Source organism: Triturus cristatus, chromosome 3_2 (genome assembly GCF_964204655.1).
Source record: "Triturus cristatus chromosome 3_2, aTriCri1.1, whole genome shotgun sequence".
Taxonomy (NCBI): domain Eukaryota; kingdom Metazoa; phylum Chordata; class Amphibia; order Caudata; family Salamandridae; genus Triturus; species Triturus cristatus.
The window spans coordinates 103,792,830-103,820,462 of record NC_140584.1 but is presented as its reverse complement, the minus strand read 5'-3'; the positions used below and the strand labels follow the sequence as shown (position 1 = coordinate 103,820,462).

The window sequence follows — 27,633 nt, the reverse complement described above, 5'->3', positions numbered from 1 at the left end:
TGTAAGTGAATTTCAGTGCTACCAGAAGAACCCAACGTCGAACTGCTTCGGAACTGGTGCTTGTCTGCAACTTTGAAGCTGTTATACCGCCTGCCCCAAAGCTGTGGTCCCTCAAAACGACACAGCGCCTCCGAAGAACCACCACTGCAGGAGTCTTGATCATCCCTGTCCGTGACGCACTGCTCCAACAACACAGCTCTGCCCAGTGGTTCGACCTCCATTCCACGAAACCGAAGCCTCGCAGCTTGACCTGCAATGCATCATCGCCGCCGCCCTTCAGTAAGGAACCGAGGTTCATGTCTTCAACTGCCACATCACCTCCCCTGCATGGCACAACGTCAGTGACTTCACAGTTCTGCACGGCCGCCAAGAACCAATGCCTCACTTGCTTCAGTGATGCCTTGCTTCCTTCGTGCAACACGCTGTCCTTGAATGCCGATGTGCCAACGACCTGCATAGCAGTAAGGAACCAACTCCGCACTTTCCTCCCAGAAGCCTCACCTTCCCTGCGTCTTGCATCGTGTTTGATTTCTGGCACCTGCAAGGTACTGTCCTGGGGTCCGCGTGATTCCCGACGCTGCACCTTGCTCCATGAAGGTCAGACTGACTTTATGGAGTTGCCACATCAAGCGCGACCAGATAGCCCCTTTGGAGCTTTTCTTTTCTAAAAGCTATACTTGATTTAATCTTTAAAAATTCATATCTTGACTGGTGTATGTTGGATTTTTTTCGTTTTGGTCTTGTTTGACTCGGATAAATAGTGGATATTTTTCTAAAAAGGTGTGTGGTACTTTTGTGACGTTTTCACTGTGTTATTGTGTGTGTTGAAATACTTTACCCATTGCCTCTGGGGATAAGCCTGACTGCTCTTGCCAAGCTACCAAGGGTGTGAGCCTGGGTTATTTTTAGTGTGTCACCTGCTTACCATGACTAGAGTGAGTGTCCCTACTTGGACGGGGTGCAAAGCACTGCCAAATAGAGATATATATTATATATATTTAATATATTTTGAGTTGCTGCGATTCTGTGTGGCTCTCACAGGAGCCAGCATAACCCCAATTCTTCTGTTCGAGTTCAGTGGAAATGAAAAACAATGAAACATAAAAAATAAAGCTGTGGTGGGTGTCCTTAAAGCAGACCAGGGCCTGTGGCCAAATCCATGCAGCTCACAGTGGATGGTTGTGTGCCAGGCTTAGGCCAGACCCGATGGTCATCTCTAAGCTGTGCATTTCCGAAGGCTGTGACTGGCATGGAGGTTGCCTGTGGGGGGTTGGACACAGGAGTGAGACGCATGGGTTGGGTATAACATATTACTTTCCGTAAAAAAAAAAAAGCCAGAAATTCACTGACAAACACAAAATGTAAAATAACTTTTTGTTAGGAATGGTAAAAAAATCTTACTTTACATTTTAAAAAAGAAAGTGCCTTTCTAGTTAGATTAAAATGTAAGTTAAAATGTAACATTTTAAACAAAAAAAGCAAAAATTCACTAGTTATAGTTAAATGAAGTAACTATAACTTGCCCACTCGCTGTGGGCAGATTATGACCTCACATAGTATGTCACTCATGACATGTTTATGATATAATTGATACATCACTGATGACATCTGAAATGGCATAATTAATGACATTATTGTGCCTTGCGAATGTGCAAGGTATAGTTACTTCATTTAACTGTGATTTTCAGGTTTTTTTTGGTAATGAAGAGCACATTGCTCTCTTCACGCCTGCATATATACTGTATAGTATGTTCACACTATATGTATACTGTACTACATTTGTGAGCTGCTGCATTTTTAATGTATGCATTTATTGAACTGTTCTGTTTCTTAAGGATAAGAAGAGCTATTTGGACATCATTCACAGGTACATGGAGGTACATGGCACAGTCCACGGAAGCAGCACAGTCCACATCCCCAGTTACGTGAAAAACCATGGAATACTTAGTGGGAGAGACTTGCAGTTTTTACTGAGAGAAACCAAAGTAAGTGCTGTTTTGTAAAAAAAAGAAATAATATTCTTTCTATATGATAAAGTGTCTACATTTCTTATCGTCTTTACATCTTCTGAAGGAAGACATCAGAAACTGGATTTTTAACGTCCTAACATTGCGAGCAGTAAGTAAATTAGTACTAAATAATGCACATTCGGATTTATTAGTAAACTAAATCATATCACGAGATATATTTAGCAACTTCTAGAACAGTAGCTTGCTGTCAAATTTGATAGGGGGTGCTCTTTGCAACCGTTAAACTGTTTTACTATTTTACTATTTTTTCATTACAAGTCACATGCTTTGAGGTTGGTTATTCCAAATGGAATGATTTGGTTTTATTTTGCTTAGTGAGAATTTATTTAGTTTAAGAATAATATGAAAATATAGATGCATTTTCACTAAAGTGTGTCAAGATACCGAAATGACTAACTGAAATCACTATATAGGTATATTCCTCTGGAACTATTCCACATTCTGTATAGACAGTCATTCTATGAACACATCCTGGGTATGATTACTTGAGTCTGGAATTGTCTGCATACTGTTTTTGTTGTGCTTCCCTGCATGTTCGCAGGTATTGCAAATGTTTTAAAGCGATGATATTCCTGCCTAATTTCCTTTCTTACAGGTACTTGTAGGGCTACCACCCAAATTTCACTGGAATAACAAAATACAGTTTTGTTTTTCAAAAAAGATACCAAATGACATTCAACAGTGGTGTGGAATGATGCTTGGAAAAAATGTTTAAAAACATACTGATTGAACATTCATAAATGAATTGGCCTCTTGTACCTATTTCGTGCTGAAGCTACATCTAGGCAACCACCGTCTCTAATAGCCTTCAACTTGTTCTTTGCCTGTTTACACTCAAGGTTAAATCATTTGTGTTTCCTCCTAGCAATGGGTTTCATCCCGGTGGTTTTTATAAAAATAAATACAGCTTTCAATGCCTCATAGAATTCTCCATGGGCTACTAAAATTGGTGCAGGTGATGGAAGGACATGTCAGTAATGTGATGCATTACTAGAGCATACATCTTTGAGTGCAGTTTGCTATCCTCAAGAACCCTAGGACAAGTTGCTTTTCTATAATTATTTGTTAAAAGGGGTTCTTGGACTGGTAAGTAGTATCCAGGCAGACCCCTTTTAAGAGGGGTGCCCCATATGTTTAAGATCAGGAGGTTATGGTCACTATCTGACTGAGGGGGGAATCGGCATCCACCAGTGCCCAAATTCTGACATCCACCAGGATGGAATCAATGAGACTAAGACCTTTCTTGGAAGTGGTCTGCCTATCAGAGTCTGAACGGGTCTTGCCATTGCATGCCCTTAGACTCCTCCCAACCACCAAGGAGGTGAGCTGGAAAGCTGCTGAGCTGGAAAGCTGCATTAGTAAAATGGTGGTAGAGGGCTTTGTAAGTCAGGTTAGGAATTCCCCAGAACTCATCTTGCTCCTCAGTCAGAATATTAGTTAGAGGGGAAGGTTCAAACTTGACATTAAAATCCCCTGCTACTTACATTTTTACCTGGTGCTGGTGGACGCCAATCAGGTCATCCAGCATAGTCAAAACCGGTGAGTCGGTGCCCAAGGAGAAGTAATCTGAATCCCCGTTAGATCATGTGATTCAATCGACAACTGTTTATGGGCACCTGTAATGGCCTCCTTTACAAAAATAAGTAAGCCTCCATCTTCTCTACCTGATTTCTTTGGGGCCAGTGAGTCAACACTATATGTGGTGAAACCATTAATAAATACATAGTCCACAGCTCATGCCTCTTGGAAGATGCAAACATCATTTCCTTCAATAAAAGTGAACCACCTGGGGTCGGAAATTTCAGAATGGATCTCTGCCAAGTTCCAAGAAATTATGGGCAAGCCGATTTAACTTCAGGAACTACCGCACTAGTGCAGAAAGAAGCCCCATTGCCAGGAGTATAATTAACAACACTGTTGGAATTAGCTTTATTGGTCTCCAGCTCTTGATTCTTTGTAATAGAAGATTTGGTAACAAAGATAACATTGGGTATTTTAGCCAAAAAAGACCTGAGGCTGAGGAGACATTGTTTGAGATGTACCCTTGTAGGGAAAGTGCTTCAGCTAGTGTAGTGGTATACTCTTGAGCGGTAAAGTTCTCAACTGATGGAGCGATGTTTATGGCTGTGCTTGTAGGACTCAAACTGGATATTTCAGAAAATGTACACTGATTCGAATGAACTGGTGTATTACACCAATATAGGGATGTTGGAGCACTATCAGGCCCAATCCCAGGCTGGCTGTCAGGATCCAGAAGTGTTAGGCATGTAGAATGTGGTAATGGGGTTAGTGCGTATCTCAAGTCGGTCTACATCTGTCAGCGAAGGTGACATACTCACCCTTTGTTTAACACCAAAAAATAAGTAGTTCCGCGCCTACAATACTTAACTGGATGCTTGAATTGGAAGTGAGATTTCTGTTATCTTGCGTTTTAAAAAAACACCACAACAATGGTGCATTTTTAAAAGTACAAGCTAACAAAAATATCACTTCCTATAAAAACCAATAGTAACGTATGCTCAGCTGCAACTTTCTCTTTATAAGAGGGTGCAGTGCCTTATGTGGCTAATAGACGTCCCTTTACAACTCCACAGGGACACTTAGTAACAGCCTGTGGCACTGCACCCTTTTTCTGCTTAGTGGATTTTCTTTTCTTGTATTACTTAAGCTATTGCTGGGATATTTTTTGACAAAAATATCTAACAAACATTATCATTTATAACGCAAATAGCTCAAAGTTTCACTAATACAAGACCTATTGCATTGCAAATGCTTGTTTTTCTTTGCATCTATCTTCGGCATACCCATCTATGCATGTATCTCCAACATTTAAATGGTCTGAAATGGTGGAATACACTAGGTCAGTGGTTCTTAACCATTTGACTTCTATGGATCCCCACTGAATTATTGGAGTCAGGGGACCCTCACTGAATCGTTGATGGAAGCCGGGGACCGCGGCTTAAGCAACTTAGAAGTTTTGAACCTCAAAACAATACACAGAAACAAGCATTCATCTAAAATATACAAATGAGGAAATATTTAATTTAATTCACTAGCAAATATAAAAAAAAACTGAATTTTACTTTTAATGGGAAGGTTGCAGATTTTCTAAATTTAACTGAGGTCACTGATCATCCATACTATATTTTGTTTGATGTATTTGTACTACTCCCTCAAATCAATCTTAGGACACTAACTTCATTTTTTAAATATTTGTATTTATTTTTTATAGATAAGCAGCAAAAGGGTGCAAACTCGCACCCACTACAATACAAACGGAGGAGATGCAGCATTATTATCACAGATTCCACATGCAGTTCCACTGTTCGCATCCCAGTCAGTCAGGGGCAGGCAACTGTGAATCTAGGGGGAGAACCTACACCATAGCGGTCTCCCCCACATCCATCATGAATTTCAGATCATAATATTTTATCCAGAGACCCGAGATCTTATACAATTTCCTCAGACACTGTTGGACCTGGCCCTTTTTGAAGGGATATCCCCAAACGTTTATCCTTTCTCCGCCTATTTTTCTGACCCTCTTTTTGTTGGCGTTAAGATTCGGTCACTTTACCACTGGTAGTCAATGCTAAAGTGCATGTGCTCTCTCTTCTAAATTATGGCATGACTGGTTTACACCTGTTTAACATTTTTAATTTACTTGTAAGTCCCTTGTAAAGTGTTATCCCATATACCCAGGGCCTGTAAATTAAATGCTGCTATTGGGCCTGCAAAGCGATACCAAAGGGGATGATGGACGGAGCGCTTGAGCAAATCAAACACTCACCCCCAGTCAACTGATCTGGGTTTAATCCATCATCATTTTTTAGCTCACTCCACCACCCCAGTTCAGACATGGCCATATGCAAATCAGTCTGACCCTGTGCCTCATGGGGACAGTCCAGCCCGAACTGCCAAGCCATGTCTCCCCTGGACCGGAAACAAGCATCCTGGGACCGGTTTCAGGTTCATAACCCTCATCAGCCAGGCTATCTTGAATCCAGCGGCAAAGTGAGCAAGGGACCCATGTCTGGGCATACCCTGCCAACGCTATTGGGCCAACAGCACTGCTTGTGTCACCCTCAGAAGTAGCCTTTCAAACCTGTCTTAGGCCTGCCACTGCAGCGCCTGCATGCACAGTTTACTGCCACTTTGACTTGGCATTTAAAACTACCTACCAATCCTTAAACTCCCCTTTTATTACACATAGGTCACCCCGTAGGAAGGCCCTAGATATCCCTATGGGCAGGTTCTTGTGTAAGTCCCCAGAGACCCCATCCTCCATGGCACACATCATTAAAGGTCGGCAACCTGGTGCCGACCCAGGGCACCCACCAAACATTTACATGCAGCGGGAGTCGGCATATCTCTCACTCGAAGGGACCAGCTAGTTATGCTGCTCCCTCTGGGCAGAACAATATTTTGATCTTTTTCCCTGCCCGCCACAGTGCGGGCAGGAAAACTGATCAAAAGTCTGCTCACAGCAGGTAGGAGCATTTTTAATGCTCCTGCCTGCTGGGAGCAGTTTGGTTTGTTCCCGCTGGGTGAGAGATTAAAAGATTCTCCCACCAAGCGGGAGCCAACAAAGTTTTCCTGCCCATGCCAGTGTGGGCAGGGAAACGGCTATGTCCTGGATGGGGGGTGGGTTCCCCAGGACATAGCTAGTGAGCCTGCCCCGAGGGATGCTGTCCCCAGGGCCAGGCAGCTCCGCTGCCCAGTTTAACTAATTTCGTCCCTGGGGGTGGACTACACAATGCTGTGATGGCTCAGGAAGGGGGCTGCACTGTCGCCCTCCCAATATTGATTCATTTCAGCAACAGAGTTGGCTCCCTGTTGCCTGTGATGGCTAGGGAAGGAGGGGTGCACATCTAATCTACCCATATACAATAATTTCAGCACCGGGGAATGCTCCATGGGGCCTGTAAAGGCAAGGGGAGAACTGGCCTTGTGCCCCCTCCTATTAATAAAAGAAAGTGGCCACCATTTTGTTTTTATGATCCCGCTGCATTGCAGCAATTTTTGCTGTTTTTTTGGGGGGAGAGGTTTGTTTTGGGCCCCAGGCGGTTCCCTCTGGTGCCCCCCATGGGAATAGGGGGTCAGGGATCCCTACCCTGCACCCTTATATATTTTGTTTCTTTTACATGTGCATTACTTGGGTGGAGCATAGGCATGCCTCTGCATCTACCCATTTATTTTGATGCAAACCCATATTTACTGAAGTCGGTAAACATGGATTTGCGCCAGAATGGTGGGCCTACCTGAGACTGGCATAGCAAAAAATATAGATTTATTTCTCCTTGTTACTTTCTCTTTCATGTGTGCTGCATTCTGCAGCACACATACAAAGATAATACGCCTTTAAGACTTGTTTTTGTGTAGGTCCTTTATTCAGGAAAACTATTCTGACAACATTCCAAGAACCCTTGCTTCGGGGCACAAACGTGCCTTTCTTTGTCACTAGGCAGCCAAAAGTGTGCCGGAACTACAAAAGTGCAGAAATTTGCCATATCTTAGTAGATCACTTCAGTAGCAATATCCTTCGTAAGGCCTTTACTCTGTGATTACACTGTATGTAGGAGTGTGTTTTTGGCAGTCCACAGTTTTACAAATATAAAAGAGCTATTTTTGTGCGAGCATGTGCTGTATAGGCTAAAATTTGCTAAACATGTCAACAGTGTTCAAGGTATGACCTTCGCATGCCTCGACACATTTGTAGTTTGTACCCGGTTATTTTTTTCTCCATAATCTTGGAATGCATGTTTTCTATGCTGAAACTTATGCCGTGAGACTGTGTCTGCTTTTGTTTAACTGTGTTATCGTCTAAGTTTGAATAAATTCTTACTTTCTTTTATCATGTCATTGAACAGAGCAAACAGGAATGTATTTCTTTTTGATGTCATTGAAAATGTCATCAGTAATATAATATGGGAGGTCCTCAGCAGTTCATGGCAGGGGTGCAAGCTATAGTTAGCTTAGAAAAATATAACTGATGGGTATCAGTGTTTTTTGGAGTTTAAAATGGTATAACTGATATTTTCACCTAACTATGATGTCACTTAAACCTTTGGTTGGTTTCAGTGATTTTTTTGGTTTTTTAAAAGTATGATCTTACTACGTACCTAACTATAAAGTCCCTGAAATGTGGTTGACAATCCTTGCACCCAACCTCAATGGGGGTATCCAATGCTCTCCCCATGCACAGCCAGCCAATGAGAGCGGTCATCACAACATAAAGGTGCGTCATTTTAAATAATGCAGGTCTACAGGCTTTCTCAAGGGGACACCATATCAGTACATAAAAGGGAGACATATTGGCTTTGCTTAGAGGAGACCACATTAATATACAAGGCAAGCCTATTGGCTTGGTAAAGGGGTCACCTTGTCATTATGTAAAGGCTAACCTATTTACTTTGTCAAAGGTTGACCACATCAACAAACGTGGTAAGTCTATTGACTTTGTCAAGGGGTGACCACTTCAATAAACCTGGCAAGTTTATTGACTTTAAGGGATCACCGCATCATTATGTGAAGAGAAGTCTATTAGCTTTGTGAAGGGGCGACCACTTCAATGTACAAGACAAGCGTTTTGACTGTGTCAAGTGGTCAACACACAAATATATGAAGGCAAGCTTTTAGCTTCGTGAAGAGAGGACTATATCATTACAGAAGACCTTTTTCAGAGGGTAACCACTTCAATGTACAAGACAAGCTTATTAGCTTTGTGAAGGGATCACCATATAAATATATGAAGGCAAGCCTAATGGCTTTGTCAACACTAATAAAACTGTCAGAGTCTTTCATTTACACTCCTATTGTGGCAAGGAGTCCATACAACCCTTAGCTGAAGAGCAAAACCTTGAGGAAAGCTCAAAAGCATCATTAACTTTTCCTGGTGTTGCATTCTATGGGGCTCAGAAAACATAAGGTTAGTCTTAATAATTGATTTCTGGGCGCTGCAGTATTGCCTGCAGCCCCGCACTATACTTTTGTAACAGGTCGGTGGTGAACTTGCCCAGATTGGGGCACTATAAAAAAAGGAACAAATGTGCAAAATTAACCCATGAAGGGCATTATCCGGCGCTCCTGGCCGAGAGCAGTCAATAATAAATGAGCTGCGCTGGCCGCTCATTTATTATTCTTTTTTTATTTGTTTATTGATAATTTGGAGGTGCCTCGGCCCACCTGGAAGACCCACTATTTATTTTATCGGTGAAGGCTGTGAGGGAGAAGGGGAGCCAAAACTCCCCAGCCAGCTCCCCCCATGCAGCCTCCGGGACTATGTGGCCACGTGGGAGCCGGCACCATTTGCTAAGAGCTCTTGCTGGGCAGGAGCATCCTTTTTTCTTAGCTCCTGCCAGCAGGAGCAAAGGGAGCAATCTACTTTCTCTGTCCCGAGGGATGGGATCCACAGGACAGCAATGCGTCAGGTCTCAATGTATCCTACCTCATGTATACTAATGCAGTAAGTCATAAATTGTGACTCACTACAATTGGAGGCCATCACAGGTATGGTGACATGCTGGGGATCAGCAGGATCCCTTGTGTGTGATTGCTTTGAAATAAAGCAGTTTTTTTTCTTGCTGGGGTCAGCAGACTACCATGTGTGTTATTGCTTTTATATAAAACAGTTTTTTATTTAAATGCAGCCCGTTTTCCCTAAAGGAAACAGGGGTCTCAGGGGACCACTTTCCTTTCTGCAACTGCATCAGCACCTCCTTTGAGACATTGGTAACATTTACATTTTTTGCGACCTGATTTCCGTCACAGAAAATTGATACGTATTATACAAGGTTGGTGTTTTGAAGGGACGCCTACAACACACCCCATCCAGTTACCAAATCAGTATCCTTCGAAATCGCACTTTAGAAGTTTGGAAAACTTTTCGGAGTCTTAAAATGGGGATTAAAATATATTTTAAAAAAGCAATTTCATTGTCACAAATGTCAAATTGGAATGTTTGTGATCATTAAAATGCTTATTAAATCTGGCTGCTAGTTTCTTGCATATCATGTTGCGTAGGGCAAAAAGCAGAAAGACAGGAACAAGAATTTTTTAAGCCTCAGCTTGCCACTCAACTAATGACATGAAGGATGTTGATTGCAGGCATGCAGAGGAGGATACACAAGGGAGAAAAGACCCTGATCTCTGGAAATAATGTATCAGAGTATGTATGGGCCATTTGTATCAAAGAATTGAAGTAGCTGTCAAGGTTATTGAAGTACAAATTGAAGGTGGTGTCTGAGAGAGTTGGAGAGGTAGACCAAGCCCTGGGACAGATGAAGATCAGGATGAGAGCCCTTGAAGACTACAATGGAAGTGTCTATTCATTTATGGACCAATTTCGTGACTTTCTGCAGTGTGTAGTTCAGAGAATTTTGAAGTTGGAACCATAAAAGGAAGAGTCTTGGACAATATGTGAAGGTGTTCACAGCTTTGAATACTGGAGGCTCCCTCCTCCATTGCTAACAAGGATTTATTAGTGGTGGGAATCCTCGTCCTAGACAAGGAAGGAGCATAGGATCACCCTGAGTAGACTACGGCAGTAGAGGTGTACAGGCACGAGAAGAAAGAACCAAAAGGAGGTGCAATAAGCAGAGGCACAGTTATGGCAAGACTAAATTCTCTGGACAAGTGTAACTGCATTTTGCGCAGTGATGCGACCTAAGGATGTGAGGCTAGAAAGCAGAGCATTCTTCTTCTCTATCATCTATAACACAGCGGAGGAGCAAAGCACCCCTATGGGTCCAAAGAGTGCATAGCAACTTAGGAATAATGGCCTCAGTGCAGCAGTCTACCAGACTGAACATCCAGACCCAGGATAAAGTTGTTTTTTCCCCAAATGTAAATGATAACAAAAACTTCTAATGGAAGTGAAATTGGTGACATTTAATCTCTTTTCTTGGGTTGTATATCTTTGACCCAATGATTGATGTCAGACATGCCACATTTGTGTCTGGAGGGACAGTTTGTCAGCGAGGGTAACATTTACTTGTTGATTAATGGGTCTTTAATTTAACTATTGTTGTTGTTTAGTTTTTTTTTATCCTGTTCTTCCTCCCATTTTCCCCCTTAACAATCCATCATAGTAGGCGGGGTACAATTTGATTTTAAGGTTATTCTTGAATTTAAATTCCAGAAAGTGCTTTGAAGATGTGATGACAGCCTTTTGTCGCTGTAATTCCCTGTTCCAATTGTGTGATTCTAAAGTGGTGAAAACTGTTTGAATACAGTACATTCCCAAAAAAGCCCATTGCAACCTAAAAATGAGCTTCCCTGTTTCTAGTCTACCCTTCGGATCTAGACCAGTCCTTTGGTTGTCTCAAGCGCGTCCTAACCAGAACACTGTTACCTGCAGTTACCTCGTCTATTATCAACTTCAGAGCTGCCTTAATTTAAATGTTCACCCTGTGATGATTTATTTTGTTGGCTAATGTGCTTAGTTGATTGTTACCCAATCTCGATCAGTATGGTTGATAAACACGCAGTAAGGAACCTGATGCAACATATTTGGCTTTCTGATTGTTGTATAATTTGAGGACAGAGTCAACAAACATGTAGGTCTACAGCATTTTTTTAACCCCTCACTCAGAATTACCAATACTGCAAAATAGGTTTATTCCAGCATAAGGCATTATCACAGTATTCTGAGTTTTCCCATGAGCACCGTCAAATAGCCACAAAAGTTTTTGATGTTGCACATTTCACCAGGTCTTTCTGTTGAAACCTCAGTGGGAGTAGGGAATTAAATCTATGGTGTTTCCACCCAACTTGTTTGCAGCCAGGGCCCGTATTACTGATTTGGTGCACTGTCCCCGTGCCACGGTGCACCATTAAACAGGTGTGTTGGGCGCAAATGAACATTATACCTAATACGATGAATGTGCTGCCATAAACTTGTGCAGCCATAAACTTGTGCAGCCCTGTGGGCAAAGCATTCAGTGAAACATGGAGCGACTGCTTCTAAGCTGCTCCATGTTTCTCAGTGCAACCCTATGAGTACACGCCGGCGGATGAAGTGGCAACATTTAGGTAATCCTGTGGTGTGGAAGCCTTTGCCGAAAGTTTGACCATAAGGCAGCATCTCGCACCGGATCTGCATGTCCCCTAAATAAATACAACAGTGGAAAATCCACTGTGGACAAGAAGAAGACAGGTGAGCACATTAGGCCTCACGATAGTGCATGGAGCGCGTGCGCATTGAAAAGCAGGGACAATAAAAAGATCATTAGCCCTGACGAAGCCCCAGACCCACGTGGGCTCAGAGCACGGGCCAAAACATGTTGGCACTACAAAACGTGTACAACTGAAGGATTATATTCAGTAGGACCCAAAAACTTCACATTTATCCTCCAAATAACCAGAAATTTGAGTATACCTGGAGATATTTTTAACACCACTATTCTGGATCCCTGCATGTTCAGTACTGCTTTATCTAAGAACTCCCATTCCATCTATGGTTGAGTCCGCCCTGGTAGTATCATCTTACCAGGGTGTGGATAGGCACCGATGATTAAGCAGGTCACGATAACTGAGTCATTGTAAGAGACAGGTTTGATAGGGGCCAAGAAAGGTCCTCCGGTAGCCTAGGCTACTAATAATTCAATTTAAGTGTTAGTCAAAGACTGGAGACAATGTAGACAGTCCCATAGGACTGTAGAACGTAATATATGTTAGGACACAAGGTTCTCAATGACAACTCATTTATTATCGTCATAAATAGAGTATCATATACGTAAGTGATAGATCCAGTGCTCACACATAATTGTGAAAGTGAAGGGAGTGATAGTGAACATTTAAAAATACATTGCATTGAAAAAGTGACAGTAAAAATCTTAAATCAATTGATTACAGAAATTAGGTATTTTTAGAGGAGGTCGACGGCGTTTCGATCTCATATACTTGAGATCATCATCAGGACATAGTAGTATGAGCAACGTGAATTTATGTAAGGAAGCGTGTGTCTGCTTGAATATCCGAATATCTAGCGTTTAGATATGGTTAACATCTATCGCGGGAAGGCCTCTCTAACGGATCAGAGCACCTGTGATTACCAAAATTTAATCCTGGGGCGCATCTGAGTACACGGAACGTGAAGTTAGACGTCTGTGGTTGGTGCGGGCATCCGGATTCATTCAGAGCTCTAGAAGTGCACTAATCCTTGGGTGGCTACGTATGGCAGTGTGCTTCACGGGGGGATGGTAGTAAAAGGCCGGCCGTGTCACGGTCTTGAACTTAATTCTTGAGTGTGCTGACTTCAGAGTGCACTGGCATGGTACGGTGTACGCGAGGAGTGAATAACTGAGTGAGGCGTCTTCTCCAATATCTTTGGATACCCTGACCTTCACAGATAAAGCTAAGGGAGATCTTCTCTTTCAAATCAGATTCACCCTTTTTATTGAAAACAGAGTTCCGTTGGAAAACTGAGATAAGCAGTTGCTTATTTGTGTTAAGACTGTAGAGGGGAGGTTCCAACTGCCTTGCATTCCTCTCTCTCTCTTGTGAAAAAAGTCTCTGTGCAACCCACATGCTCTTTAGAGAGGGTTTAGAGAAGCCCTTGCAGGCGAGTGAAGTAGTCGCACCTACCTGCAAGGGGATGTATGTGGGGGTCACAAAGACAGAGCTGTCCTCAGGGTGCCACATGTATGTGACGCTCGGTCAGTGCACCTTCTAAGGACATGTTTGCCTCTGTGTCCATGTCAGTAATAGGGTGCAGGCCCAGAGGCAAAGTGATTCTGTCATTTGCATGGGGCCATGCTTACGAGTGAATGCTCTTACAGGATAGTGAGGCGCTACATGCCCCTCAGCGGTTTCAATACTATCTTGCATCAAGGGCCAGATTATCATCAGGATCATATGTGGTCAGAATGGGAGAAATAAAAATGTATTCCACCAGTTGCATTATGTGACTAAATCATAGACCATCTGTGTATATAGGCTGCTAGCAATTTCTTTTAGAAAAAAAAAATCCCCTTCTTAAAAAAAAAAATGTGTGTACATGCCTATTTAATGTTGAGAATCTGGGAGGGAGAGAGACTTGAGAACTATAGGAAACATTAGGTTTCTGAGTAGACACAACAGACCATCCAGAAATCTACACCGCCCTTCTGCTGCTTTCGAAAATTAGATGCTATTAATTAAGTGTCTAAACAGAACGCCGAGTGCTGTTTTGTACTGTCTCTTCAGGTCCTTTCCAATTAATTAAAATTCAGCGTTTATGAACTGTACTTCGATTATGAAAGAGGCTTTTTCATCTTGACATTTTCATGAAAATAATGAGATTCCTGTAATTTTAAAGTGCCGCAAATTAGAGCAGAGCTGGAATAACTTAACACATTGTATTGTAGGAAGCTTTCAGTTCAACATTTCAATATTCATTCATCGCAAAAATTGAGTTTGCTTTTTATAAGACGTTCTGCTGTACTGGCACAAAAGGTTGATATAGAAAAGATTGTAATTTGTGAACTACACATGGGCGAAGTGAAAGTCTAATTACAGACGTATCGTGGTTCTTTTATTGCACTGATGAAAGGTCCATGCACGTTTGATCTATTAAATTGTTTCATCAATTATTCATCATTCTTTATTGCACCCTTCCAGGTTAAATGAAGGACAACCTGCGGTACTCTGTAAAACAAGTTAGTGTTCGTTTTATGAATACCCAAGATAAAAGAAAAGTTTTTACCTCTATACCCACACACCTCTTTTTACAACCGCTCCGCCATGCCATTTCTGAAACATCCCATGGAATGCAGGAGATCTATGCCCAGAACTGACTTTCCACAGGTGTTGCCCCACAAAAAAGTAATTCAAAATGTGCTTTACAAATATGACTAGTGCCCCTCCTGCCATATTACTAGTGCATTATGACTGTATGACGTTACAATGCAAACATTTAGAACGCATGCCTTTACAACACAGTTTTTACATCGCAACACCCACTACAACGCATGACTTTACAACGCATGCTATCACAACGCATTTTTAGAAACATTTGCAACGCATTCCATTACAACGCATTCCAATCCAATGCATACCATTACAACACATATTACTTTTAGGGAAACAGTGGGGTAAGTGTTGGATAGTGTAGGGGTAAAAATTACTATTCCTACTCCATTGAGTGCAATAGTAGGGTACGTGTTGGATAATGTAGGGGTAAAAATTACTATTCGCACTCCAGTGAGTGCAACAGTAGGGTAAGTGTTGGATAGTGTAGGGGTATAAATTACTATTCCCACTCCAGTCAGTGCAACATTAGGGTAAGTGTTGGATAGTGTAGGGTTAAAAATTACTATTCCCCATTACTTACCTTATCATGCGTTGTAGTGACATGCGTTGTAATGGCGTGTGTTGTAATGGCATGCGATGTAAAGGATGTTGCGTTGTAATGACTGCGTTGTAAGGGTTGTTTCCCGTGCATTATATATAATGCACCCTTGTTTTATGTTTTTACTGATTTTCACAGATAAGTACAGACATTTTCTAAATGAGGCAGTAGATGGGCACAAGGGTAATACTAAAATTCATATGTGTATTGACTTATCTGTGGGAAACCTGCTCTCTCTTTCAAAATGCAAACCAAATTGCTTTTCCACACGGGGAGCTGCATCTTAGCAGCTCCCCATGTGGAAAAGCAATGCCGACTCCCACAGGAGGTGGGGAGCCAGCTGGGACCGTGGGGGGGGATTAAGGACCCCCCACGGTCCCCAACGCGAGGCCAGGCCCCGGGGGATGGGGTCACCGGGGCCATAAGTGGCCTGGGTGGTAGGCCACGCAGCCCCCTCCACAAAATAAAATTAAAAAAATATTTTTTTTTAAAAAAGGCCGGCCCCGGGGAATGGGGTTCCTGGGGCCATAAGTGGCTTGGGGAGGGAGGCAACACAGCCCCCCTCCAAAATATTAAAAAAATAAAATAAAGGCCATGCCCCGGGGGATGGGGTCCTCAGGGCCGATTAAGGCCTTGGAAGGGGGGCCACTCGGCCCCCTTCCAAATTATTTTTGTTAAAAAAAATTAAAAAGAGGGGGATGGGGTCCCCATGGCCCAAAATAATAAGAAAAGAAGGGGGGGCCACACAGGCATCCCGCGGAGTCCCCGCCTTCTCGCTGCAGCACTATGCAAACGCACCCCCTGGCGCGTTTGCAGAGGGGTAACTAATTCCCCTTGAATACTGGGGGTCCCTGTGGGTCAACTAGCCCACCAGGAACCTCCAGTATGCGCCAGGGGGCTGCGTTGCAGAGAGGTGTTCTGTGGCCACGCCCCTTTTTACACCTCTCTCTGTGGCGCTTAATGGAGGTAGCTGGTGGGTTAGTTGCACCCCAGGGACCCTCAGGATTCAAGGGGAGTTAATCCCCCCCACTTAAAACGCGCCGCGGGGCGCGTTTGCACAGTGGTGAAAGGAGGGGGCAGGGCCTGAGGTGATGTGTGCAAACATGGACTGTGGCGCGTTTTAAGTTGGGGAATTCATTCCTCTTCAATCCGGAGGGTCCCTGGGGGCCAACTAGCCCACCAGGTACCTCCAGTAAGCACCACGGAGCTGCATTGTATAGTGTTGTAAAAACGGGCGTGGCCTCTGAACACCTCTCTGCAATGCAACTCTCTGGCGCATACTGGAGGTACCTGGTGGGCTAGTTGGCCCCTAGGGACCCTCGGGATTCAGGAGGAATTAATTTTCCAACTTAAAACGCGCCACAGGGCGTGTTTGCAGACATGTCACCTCAGGCCCATCCCCCTTCCTTCAGCATTGTGCAAACGCGCCCTGTGGTGCGTTTTCAGTTGAGGAATTAATTCCTCTTCAATATTGAGGGTCCCTGGGGGCCAACTAGCCCACCAGGTACCTCCAGTATGCGCCAGGGAGCTGCGTTGCAGAGAGGTGTTCAGAGCCCATGCGCTTTTTACACCTCTCGGCAATGCAGCTCTGTGGCACTTACTGGAGGTACCTAGTGGGCTAGTTTGACCCTAGGGACACTCAGGATTCAAGGGGACTTAATCTCTTAACTTAGAACAGCCACGGGGGGTATTTACACAGTGGCGAAGGGAGAGGACGGGGCCTGAGGTGACGTGTGCAAACACACCCTGTGGCGCGTTTTAAGTTGGGGAAATAATTCCCCTTCAATCCTGAGGGCTCCGGGGGGCCAACTTACCCACAAGGTGCTTCCAGTAAGCACCACTGCGCTGCGTTGCAGAGAGGTGGTCTAGGCCGTGCCCCTTTTTACACCTCTCTGCAACGCAGCTAGGTGGCGCATACTGGAGGTACCTAGTGGGCTAGTTGGACCCTAGGGACCCTCAGAGTTCAAGAGGACCTAATCTCCCAACTTGAAAAGGCCACAGGGCGTGTTTACAAAGTGGTGAAGGGAGGGGATGGGGCCTGAGGTGACGTGTGCAAACACGCCCTGTGGCGCGTTTTAAGTTAGGGAAATAATTCCCTTTCAATCCTAAGGGACCCTGGGGGCCAATTAGCCCACCAGGTGCTTACAGTAAGCGCCACTGCGCTGCGTTGCAGAGAGGTGGTGCAGGCTGTGCCCCTTTTTACACCTCTCTGCAATGGTGCTTACTGGACGTACCTAGTGGGCTAATTTGCTCCTAGGGACCCTCAGGATTCAAGGGGCGTTAATCTCCCAAATTAAAACGGCCAGAGGGTGTGTTTACACAGTGGGAAAGGGAGGGGGCGGGGCCTGAGGGGACGTGTGCAAACACGCCCTTTGGCGCGTTTTAAATTGGGGAAATAATTCCCCTTCAATCCTGAGGGCCCATGAGGGCCCACTAGTCCACCAGGTGCTTCCAGTAAGCGCCACTGTGCTGCGTTGCAGAGAGGTGGTCCAGGCCGTGCCCATTTTCTCTGCAACGCAGCTCTGTGGTGCTAACTAGAGATACCTGATGGGCTAGTTGTACCCAAGGGACACTCAGGATTCAAGGAGATTTTAACCCCCAAATTAAAACGGCCACAGGGCGTGTTTGCAAACGTAAGCTCAGCCCCCCTCCCTTCAACAGTGTGCAAACGCGCCCTGTGGTGCGTTTTAAGAGGTAGTTTGCCCCTGCCCTATTATATACTAGGGGCTTACAGAGGAGATCATGCTAATAACAGGGGTACCCCTACGCATAGTGTTCCCTAGTGTATGTAGGCATTTTAACTGTATTCTAAGTGTCTTTTAGCATAGCACTGTCTCTAGGACTGGTTAGTCAGTCAGTTACCACCAGTACCCATCTGAAAAAGTTGAGGGTACAGGATGATTTGGCAACAAAGACTCTTTCTGCTCCTCTGTTTGTTCTTTCTGCTCGTCCTCCTTCTTCCTGCACTTTTCTTCGTCTTTGAGGATTTCTGTTGCTTCTTTCTGCATTTCTTTTTCTTCTTTCTGTGTGTTTTTTCTTCTTTCTTCACATGTCCTACCTCTGTAGGCATAGTTAGAAACTAGCAATTAAAAAAGCTTTGAAATTCACTTAAAAAACCATAGGTTTCAGTTACGTTAAAGTTAGAAATTAGCATTTAAAAAACCTTTGAAATTCACAGAAAAAAACATAGGTTTCAGGGGTGTTCTAGATAGCTGGACATTTCACTCGTACAAAACCATTGAAATTCCCCCGTTATAGTTAGTTCAGCTAACTATAACTCGCATGCCCGCAATGCACTGATGATGATGTCACATATTACATCACTCATGACATGGTCAGTGACATCACTCATGACATCACTGATGGCATCTCAAATGACATCACTGATGACATCATTCTTGTGATAGAGTGGCAGACCTCCTCTCACCCTAATATAACCTTTGATACACACATTCAAAAATAGAAACTAACATTTTCAAAAAAATGGACATACCAATACCAGTTACAACAACCTATTCAGTTATTCCAAGATCTACATGCATATCCAGTCATTCACCAACAGTCCTATATAGTCACTCATACATGTACTCACTCTTAATATGTACTCATACACATATTTATCCTGTTACACACCGCCACTCATTCATAGAGTTACTCACACACACAGTCACTCATGCTAATAAAGAATCAAACAATCATTTACTTGCATATACAGTTATACACACACCACTACACTTACTTCTATAGAAATGTACACATACTTACTCTCTTAAACAATCACTTATAGAAACACATAATTATTTATACAGGAACTCTTCCAATCTCTCACTCTCACATATACTCACTTATATACACCAATACTCACATATACTAGTTTAAAACATATGTCGTTACTCATAAAGACACTATTGAGACAGTCATTCACTCACTAACACACCCATACACCCCTGTACACATGCTGTCTTCAACACATACAAACAGTGAGTCACTCATTCATGCAGGTATGCGCTAAGTAATACCCCACACCGAACCATACAGACACTCAGACACTCATACTGATACTCAAAAAACCAACTAATAACCCATATAGGCACTCATGTAGCTACTCAGAAGTATGTGTGTGAACTGCGCCAGGTTTCACTCTTGTTGTAAACAAACGTTTGGAGTGGTAATTGCCACAGATTTATTTTGCAGAGTGCAGCGTTTGCATGCTTGATCAGTTCCTTCGTGCACATAACCTTGACTGCAGCACACAGAGATCTAGTACTGCCATACACAGAAGAAAAATAATTAGAGGTAACATTGGTCAGCAGTAGAGCTTTTCAGTATTTAAACCATGCCTGGAAAAACAGTGTGCTTTGCCTTCTGTGTTTGAGCTGTACAACATATCTTCAGCTGCAATACGACGTGTACAAGAACAGTTATATACCTGTGTTCCTCCCCGCTCCTTTGTAATGTCCTCATGTTCCTTGAAAGAGTTGATTCTGAAGGCAGGTTGGTTGTACCTGATTGTTGAAGTTTCCACATCGCTCCTTCAGGGCACCAGTGCTCCGCACAGGTTAGGAGTTGCACATATTTGCTTCACTGACACAAGTCTAGGTATTTGCCAATGAAAACATATTATTTTGACCTCTTGTCTAAAAATGTAATGGATTGCACTTCTTACCTATGTGTTTCTCAAACTCTCTTATGTACCAGACAATATGACTTAAGTCATGCCCTAATGAAGATGGGGCTAGTTGCTCTACATCCATGCCTTGATCTCAGAAAGACAATAGCACAGTACATCAGAGCGAAATAAAGTACCCACGATTTGTGGATCAACACATGACTGGTAGCCCAACAACAGAGAGTAGATATGCATAGTGAAAAGGCAAGAGATGCGGGGTAGCCATGTGAAGTGGTGTCAGGTGAAAGGAATGTTCCCAGTTTCATTGTGTTGGTACAACTGTTAAGGAAAACTAGAACCATTCCAAGGAGGGCCTGGCAAACCTCATCTTGGTGTAATCTCAGGAGCAACAAAGGGATGTTCAACAGTATCAAGTGGCACCATATTTCAAGTAAATACCTCCATGACAGGCCAACCTGCATGTTCGGAGCAGTGGATATTATCCTTAATAACTAATGGTTATTTCTGTTCTGTGTGATGCTCTTAAATCCATTTGTCTGCATTTGTGAAGTCGGTGCCTGTTCAGATGCTCTTGCAACTGCTTGCTAACCATTTGTTTGTTCATTTTGCTCAGTATCTTCATACTTGAGTGAATACTTCTGACAAGAGGAAAGCTACCAAGCCCAAGCTGTTTTTCGGTGGGGTTAATAATGAAACCATCTTCCAGTAAGGCATTGAAGATCATTTAAGTATGATTAAGAATAAATGAGAGAAGGTTGCCAGTGCCCTGCATGGCAATAAAATAAACTCCCAGTCTGCTTTCTTTTTTTTTTTTTTTTTTTTTTTTTTGAAAAAGTTTTTATTGAACAATAATTCGGTTACAAGTACGGGCCTACAACCACCCGGGCCGGCCGCTAGGTACAGAAGGAAATCTGCACATATCAAGGCTGCAATCAGTTCCCAGGGCGCTGCCCCGCAGTGGCTCCAGATAGTTCTCGAGGAACAGGAAGCGTAAGTCCAACAATCACAAAAACAAAAGGAAAAACAATAAAAAACAAAAGGCGAGTTATGAGGGAAACCAGTGCGGATCAGGCTCCCCCCGGGAAACTCCCGTCAGGACAATTGAGCAATCCGCTAAAGAGAGGAGTACCGGGAGGCCGGGGACGGAGGGGGGGGGGAAGGGGGTCAAGGGAGATGAACGTCCATATGTAGTTGTTCCAAAAGGCGCCAGGAGCCATCAAGGGTCAGGGGGACATGGCGATATCAGTGTCTACCAGGGGGGGCGTACAGATGCCTCCGCGATACGCGTTCCATTGCCCCCAAATGCTACCCCATGCCCCCGGCTTGCCACGGGCCACATACACTGTCTTCTCCCTAAACATACACCAGTCCATATTCTCCTTCCATACTGACACGGTGGGCGGCCGTTGAGCGCCCCAAAGTTGCGCTATGTCCCTCTTGGCAATCATGTTCCCTAGGGCCGCCCACCGAGTCTGAGCCGCGCTGTAGTCATTGGGCTCCCACACATTCAGGACACAGCGACGCACCTCCGGCAGCAGCACAACCCCAGTAACCTGTCCCATTACCGTGTGGACCCGGCGCCAGTAGTCCGCCACCTCGCGGCACTCCCAAAGGATATGAAGAAAGGTGGCGCTGAGCCCACAGCCTCGCTTACAGAGCCCGTCGTCGGAAAATCCCATCGAGACCAAGCGCGGACCCGTCACATACACCCGGTGGAGAATCTTGCCAGTCTGCTTTCTTAAGATGACTCAAAACATCCTCATCTTCCTTTGTTTAAACATCTGAAATTCTAAGTCTGCAACTGGTTCAGATGGGGAATACATGAGTTTGAGGCAGATAACTCCTGCATTTCTTCCTGGTTAGAGTTGCCAGATTACTGGCTATTTTACAACTATACCTGACTCTTTAAACAAAGTGTGCTGGATCAGCATTCTACCCGGACCTAACATGGATGTTTCATCATTGATCGAATTGGGGGTTCTTTACATGTTGATTGGATACTTGTCATGACAGTAATTCATGTTGGATTGTGACATTGTGGATCCTCCTTCCCCAGATGCCGATTTGCTGAGACTCGATGCTACCAGTAAGCCTATTGAACATTATCTACTAGCCTCTGGTTCAATTAAATTTACTAATAGCACCAGTTATCTGGGTGGATGAAAATTAGGGCTTTTGTGTGAAGGATTTTTACTTTAATAGTTTCTGTGGAAAATGCCGCCTTTGCCTTTTAATCTGTTGATTATCAGGTGGACCTGTTTCTTCTACCTTTCAGGCTCTAGTGACCCTTATTATGAGAATCCCATTTGCTACTATCCGATCATTTGACAGTTATTAGTGTGACTCTTACCTTTTGTGTGGTTTGTGATGATTTATCCATCTAGACTTTCTCTTTCTACAAAGTAGTGAGCTTTATCCCCCAGGCTGTATTTTATTCTGTTTTATGGATAGTTTGGTAGTATTTTCTTACTGTTACAATGCCTTTCACCTTACACAAAATTGTATGCTTCCTGGAGTTGTCTCATTTCCACCTATCGTAGCATGGTTTGGATACTTTATCTTGGTCTTCCAGATTTCTCCATCACTCCTCTACAGTAGTTATTTATTTTCCAATCTTTTGGGTATTGCTTATCTTTGGTAGAGGATACCCCTTTCTGTTTTGTGCTGTTGGTTCAACTTTTTATTTCCGTGAACCAGCATCTGACAGATGTCTTATACAGGGGTAAATGATTTTCACTAATTTAAGATGGGGGCAAGATATTTACTGAAGAAGATACAGGGTTTAAAGCGTCAAATTACCACACTCTACTCATCTAACGGTCACTAGTTTGAATCTCACCAACTTAGAACCAGCTTTTCATCCCTTCATGCGTGGTAAATTGATTACTCTTAAATCGAGTAATCGTGGCATCTGAAATTGTGATTGCTTTGACACTACAAAGGTGTGATATGAGGCACCACATACAAATTATTATAATTGTTTAACTGATACTAGCTCTCAATGCATTAAGTATTTTACAGAAGGGCTTTCCAAAGTTGGATTGTCTGGACTTCATCGCAGTGGAAATTTCTGCCAGTGTGTGCTGATGGGCCTAGCAGCATTGACTTTTTGGGACTGGTACTTGTCTTTATTCCATTGGTGGCTCAGTTGATGATCATTATGTTAAAATGTTGCCGCCGTCACTGGGCAAGTGATGCCATACATACTTTTTTTTCATTAGAGCAGTCCCAAAAATGCAGTGATGACAACTTTAGCCAGATTTCTTCTTAATAACTTGTTTTATTGTTGGTGTTGTAAAAACAGATATTCACATATCCAATGTATGGTACTCCATTTACCTGCCCCAGAGGGTATTGAGTCACTATCAGGAATCGAACTATCTCCTGCAGATTTCTACATTTTGTTTGTGGTGTTCATTGAACTGAAGAAGCCATTGGCCAGATTTCAGTGGGATTGCAGCAATGCAGAAACCTGTTAGTTCAGTGAATGATACATTGCTTGACATTCTCCACCCCAAACTGCTCCCACAGTTTGTACCGAAGGGGAACAATAACTAGTGGCTTGCTAAATGCATCTCGGCTATAAAAATGCCATTTTTAACATGTACATGGCTTTTTCATTGCAAATTTCATGTACATTGCTTTGTCAAGGTCACCATTGGACTATGTTCTTCAAAAAGGTCTTGGCATGAAAAATGTGTACAAACCCCTTTCAGGAGGGGGCTGGCTGCAATCCTTGAAAGCAGCGGATGGTGCGTGTGTTGAAAGTGAGAGATGCTCATAGTAGAAGTGGACAGTGCATCCTAAACAAATTTTAGGATCATGCATTTTTTTTGTTTCCCCCTAAGTAAAGCACCACTTAACAGGCTTTAGACGAAGAATGAATATTTTCGAGAAACAGTAGTTTTTTTTATTTTTCTATCCTGGAGGATGACCTTTCCATCTTCTCCAGCAGATGGCCTGCTGCCTTCTATGGTTGTCGTATAGCTTTGCAGCGCCTCTCGTTTGGAGCACACAGTACTTGTGTTTGCTCCATTTTCAAAAACTTTTTGGCTAAAACTCGATGGCTACCAGAAGGGTATTGTAGAAATCCATTTACTGATCAAGGAGGACAGGAGTAGAAGTGACCAATGTTCTTTATTTAGGGTCCACAGAAAGCTACTTCTCAACAAGAACTCCTATGTTTTTAACATATTCTGGCAGGCATGGGAAGTCTAGTATATAAACAAGATATTTTGGCCTGATGTATTTATTTTTGGCTTTATGGGTTTATGTAAAAGGGTTTCAGAAAGCTCAAGATCCCTCTTGCAATTTTGTAGTTAAAGAAAGCTGTTGTCCCACATTTCAGACAGAATTTTATGCGCTGTTCAAATCTTTTTGACCAAGTCGACTTAATCAGTTGTTGTTGTCATTCTCCCATAGTAGGAAGTCAAACACATTTGCGATGCTCTCCTTTTCAGGAATATGTTTTCGCTTTGGTTTAATGTGTTGCCACTTTATGCATTTGCTTTCAAACACTTTTTTCCTTTTCTGGTATTCTACCTGCCCATAGTCTCACTGTTCAGTATTTCGAGCTAATAGTAGGTTTTGCAATTCCTCATCTAGACCCCTAGTAAGCTCTGAGACACATTTTCTCTGGTGCTTATGTACATGTGATTAGCCATTTTAGAACCTCCTTTGCACTCTCCGCCTACCTCCGGCCAGTTTGCCTTGGCCTTGTCGTAGGTACCTGTTGCTGATTCAACATGGCGGCCACTGTCTTCAACTGTTGTCCGTTAATTAGTTGCTATTTTATAGTCCCTTGTAGCCTCTGTTGGTTTTGAATTATTGTTGTTGTTAAGTGCTTGGCTTCCTCATTACTTTCTCCTTACCTTCTTCTACTATTTTCACTCTAGAATTGCAATCTTTATTTATTTGATGTGAGACTTTTCTGTTTTACCCCTTTAATTAAACCTGTTTATTACCTCTATATTTTTTTTTAATCTTTGCTGGAGTGTTTGCTCTGCTTTGCTTGTGTGAAATGCCATATGTTTGTCTTCCTGCGTTTCTCTGTCAAGCTTTAAACCGAGGATCGGTTAAAGTAGACGTTTTTACCTTGCTAAAGTCCACCTTTTAAAATAAAGCGCTCAGCGAGATAAGCTCAGTGGATAAAGCGTTCTTTGTTCAAATCTGCGTAAAACGTGCAGGTGGCTGCTTCAGAGCACGACAGGACAAATTCGCCTTTTGTCTTACTGAAAATACATAAAAGAGCAACATTGTGTTGTATAATTTCCTGTGGTCTGAAATAGCAAAATAACGGTTGGGGACGGTTTTTAAAAGGTCACTACTTGTAATAATATTGTTTGTTCTTCGTTATTATTGGCAAACTTTGTTTCCTACCAATTATGCATCTTGAGTTTGCTATTTTTTTAATTATTATATTAGGAATAACATTCCATCTTGAAGCATTGTACACGTTGCATGTTACGTAAAGCCATTTAACTTTCATAATGTTTGTATTCAGATGTCGTTTTTATACTGTTATTGGATTAGTCCATGACTATGTATGTGGAGTTTTGCAACTCTCTTTATTAGATCCAGTGGCATGTTATTCCCATGTCACCCTGTAAATGTGCACTGGGTTTTAAAGCGTTAGTGAGCGGGTACAAGAAAGGTCTGTGGTCACCGAAAGGAAATGCTACAGTGGGGTAAAGTTTAGTCTAGGGGGTATCAGAAAGGTATGCGGTCACTGAAATGAAATGCTACAGTGGGGTAAGGTTTAGTCTAGCGGGTACAAGAAAGGTATGCGGTCACTGAAATGAAATGCTACAGTGGGGTAAGGTTTACTCTAGCGGGTACAAGAAAGGTATGCGGTCACTGAAATGAAATGCTACAGTGGGGTAAGGTTTACTCTAGTGGGTACAAGAAAGGTATGCGGTCACTGAAATGAAATGCTACAGTGGGGTGAGGTTTAGTCTAGCGGGTACAAAAAAGGTATGCGGTCACTGAAATGAAATGCTACAGTGGGGTGAGGTTTAGTCTAGCTGGTACAAGAAAGGTATGCAGTCACTGAAATGAAATGCTACAGTGGGGTGAGGTTTAGTCTAGCGGTTACAAGAAAGGTATGCGGTCACTGAAATGAAATGCTACAGTGGGGTGAGGTTTAGTCTAGCTGGTACAAGAAAGGTATGCGGTGACTGAAAGGAAATGCTACAGTGGGGTGAGGTTTAGTCTAGAGGGTACAAGAAAGGTATGTGGTCACTGAAATGAAATGCTACAGATGGGGTGAGGTTTAGTCTAGCGGGTACAAGAAAGGTATGCGGTCACTGAAATGAAATGCTACAGTGGGGTGAGGTTTAGTCTAGCTGGTACAAGAAAGGTATGCGGTGACTGAAAGGAAATGCTACAGTGGGGTGAGGTTTAGTCTAGCGGGTACAAGAAAGGTATGTGGTCACTGAAATGAAATGCTACAGTGGGGTAAGGTTTAGTCTAGGGGTATCAGAAAGGTATGCGGTGACTGAAAGGAAATGCTACAGTGGGGTGAGGTTTAGTCTAGAAGGTACAAGAAAGGTATGCGGTCACTGAAATGAAATGCTACAGTGGGGTAAGGTTTAGTCTAGCGGGTACAAGAAAGGTATGTGGTCACTGAAATGAAATGCTACACTGGGGTGAGGTTTAGTCTAGCGGGTACAAGAAAGGTATACGGTGACTGAAAGGAAATGCTACAGTAGGTTGCGGTTTAGTCTAGCTGGTACAAGAAAGGTATGCGGTGACAAAGGAAATGCTACAGTGGGGTGAGGTTTAGTCTAGCGGGTACAAGAAAGGTATGCGGTCACTGAAATGAAATGCTACAGTGGGGTAAGGTTTAGTCTAGCGGGTACAAGAAAGGTATGCGGTGACTGAAAGGAAATGCTACAGTGGGGTGAGGTTTAGTCTAGCTGGTACAAGAAAGCTATGTGGTCACTGAAATGAAATGATTCAGTGGGCTGAGGTTTAGTCTAGCGGGTACAAGAAAGGTATGCGGTCACTGAAATGAAATGCTGCAGTGGGGTGAGGTTTAGTCTAGCTGGTACAAGAAAGGTATGTGGTCACTGAAATGAAATGATACAGTGGGCTGAGGTTTAGTCTAGCAGGTACAAGAAAGGTCCGTGGTCGCTGAAGTGAAATGCTACAGTGGGATGAGGTTTAGTCTTCAGTCATTAACAATCTTGCAGGTAGCAGCCATAGTCGCTGTGCGGGTACCGCTTCCAAACCTCGAGGAAGTGCAATACGGGAACTAGAAGGGGAAATGAAATTGGGTGATTTTTCAGCATCTCTGGGGTTGATCCACTTTTATGTTGGGTGGTGGGACAAAAATACCTGGCTTCTTATACAAAATAGATACCAATGCAGTAAAGTGCCATGTCATAAAGATAAAAACAAGTGTAATTGCAGAGTACAAGTAAAAGGTGCCCGGAAGATAAGAGGTCGGTGGGGACTGGTTGAGTTCTTCTATTATGGCCGATCAAAGGCTGGTGCTTGGTCTTGTGAGAATGCAAGACTTGGCATGGTGGCACATAGTGAAGGCTAATGAACGGATACGTTATTGCATCATTGTTTATATTCTGATGTGTACTCAGTAACCTTCGAAGGCCTTTCTTAATAAAACAAATACTTTGAAAGAAAGC

General features: G+C 43.1%; 1 protein-coding gene across 1 annotated transcript in view; it reads left to right on the top strand.

The window, feature by feature from the left end:
- MGAT5 (alpha-1,6-mannosylglycoprotein 6-beta-N-acetylglucosaminyltransferase) overlaps positions 1 to 27,633 on the top strand; it is a 603,388-nt gene that overhangs the window by 513,249 nt on the left and 62,506 nt on the right. Inside the window, exon 12 of the mRNA XM_085647328.1 lies at positions 1,836 to 1,985. Within this exon, the coding sequence (XP_085503454.1) occupies positions 1,836 to 1,985 (150 nt within the window). The remainder of the gene's footprint in view (positions 1 to 1,835; positions 1,986 to 27,633) is intronic.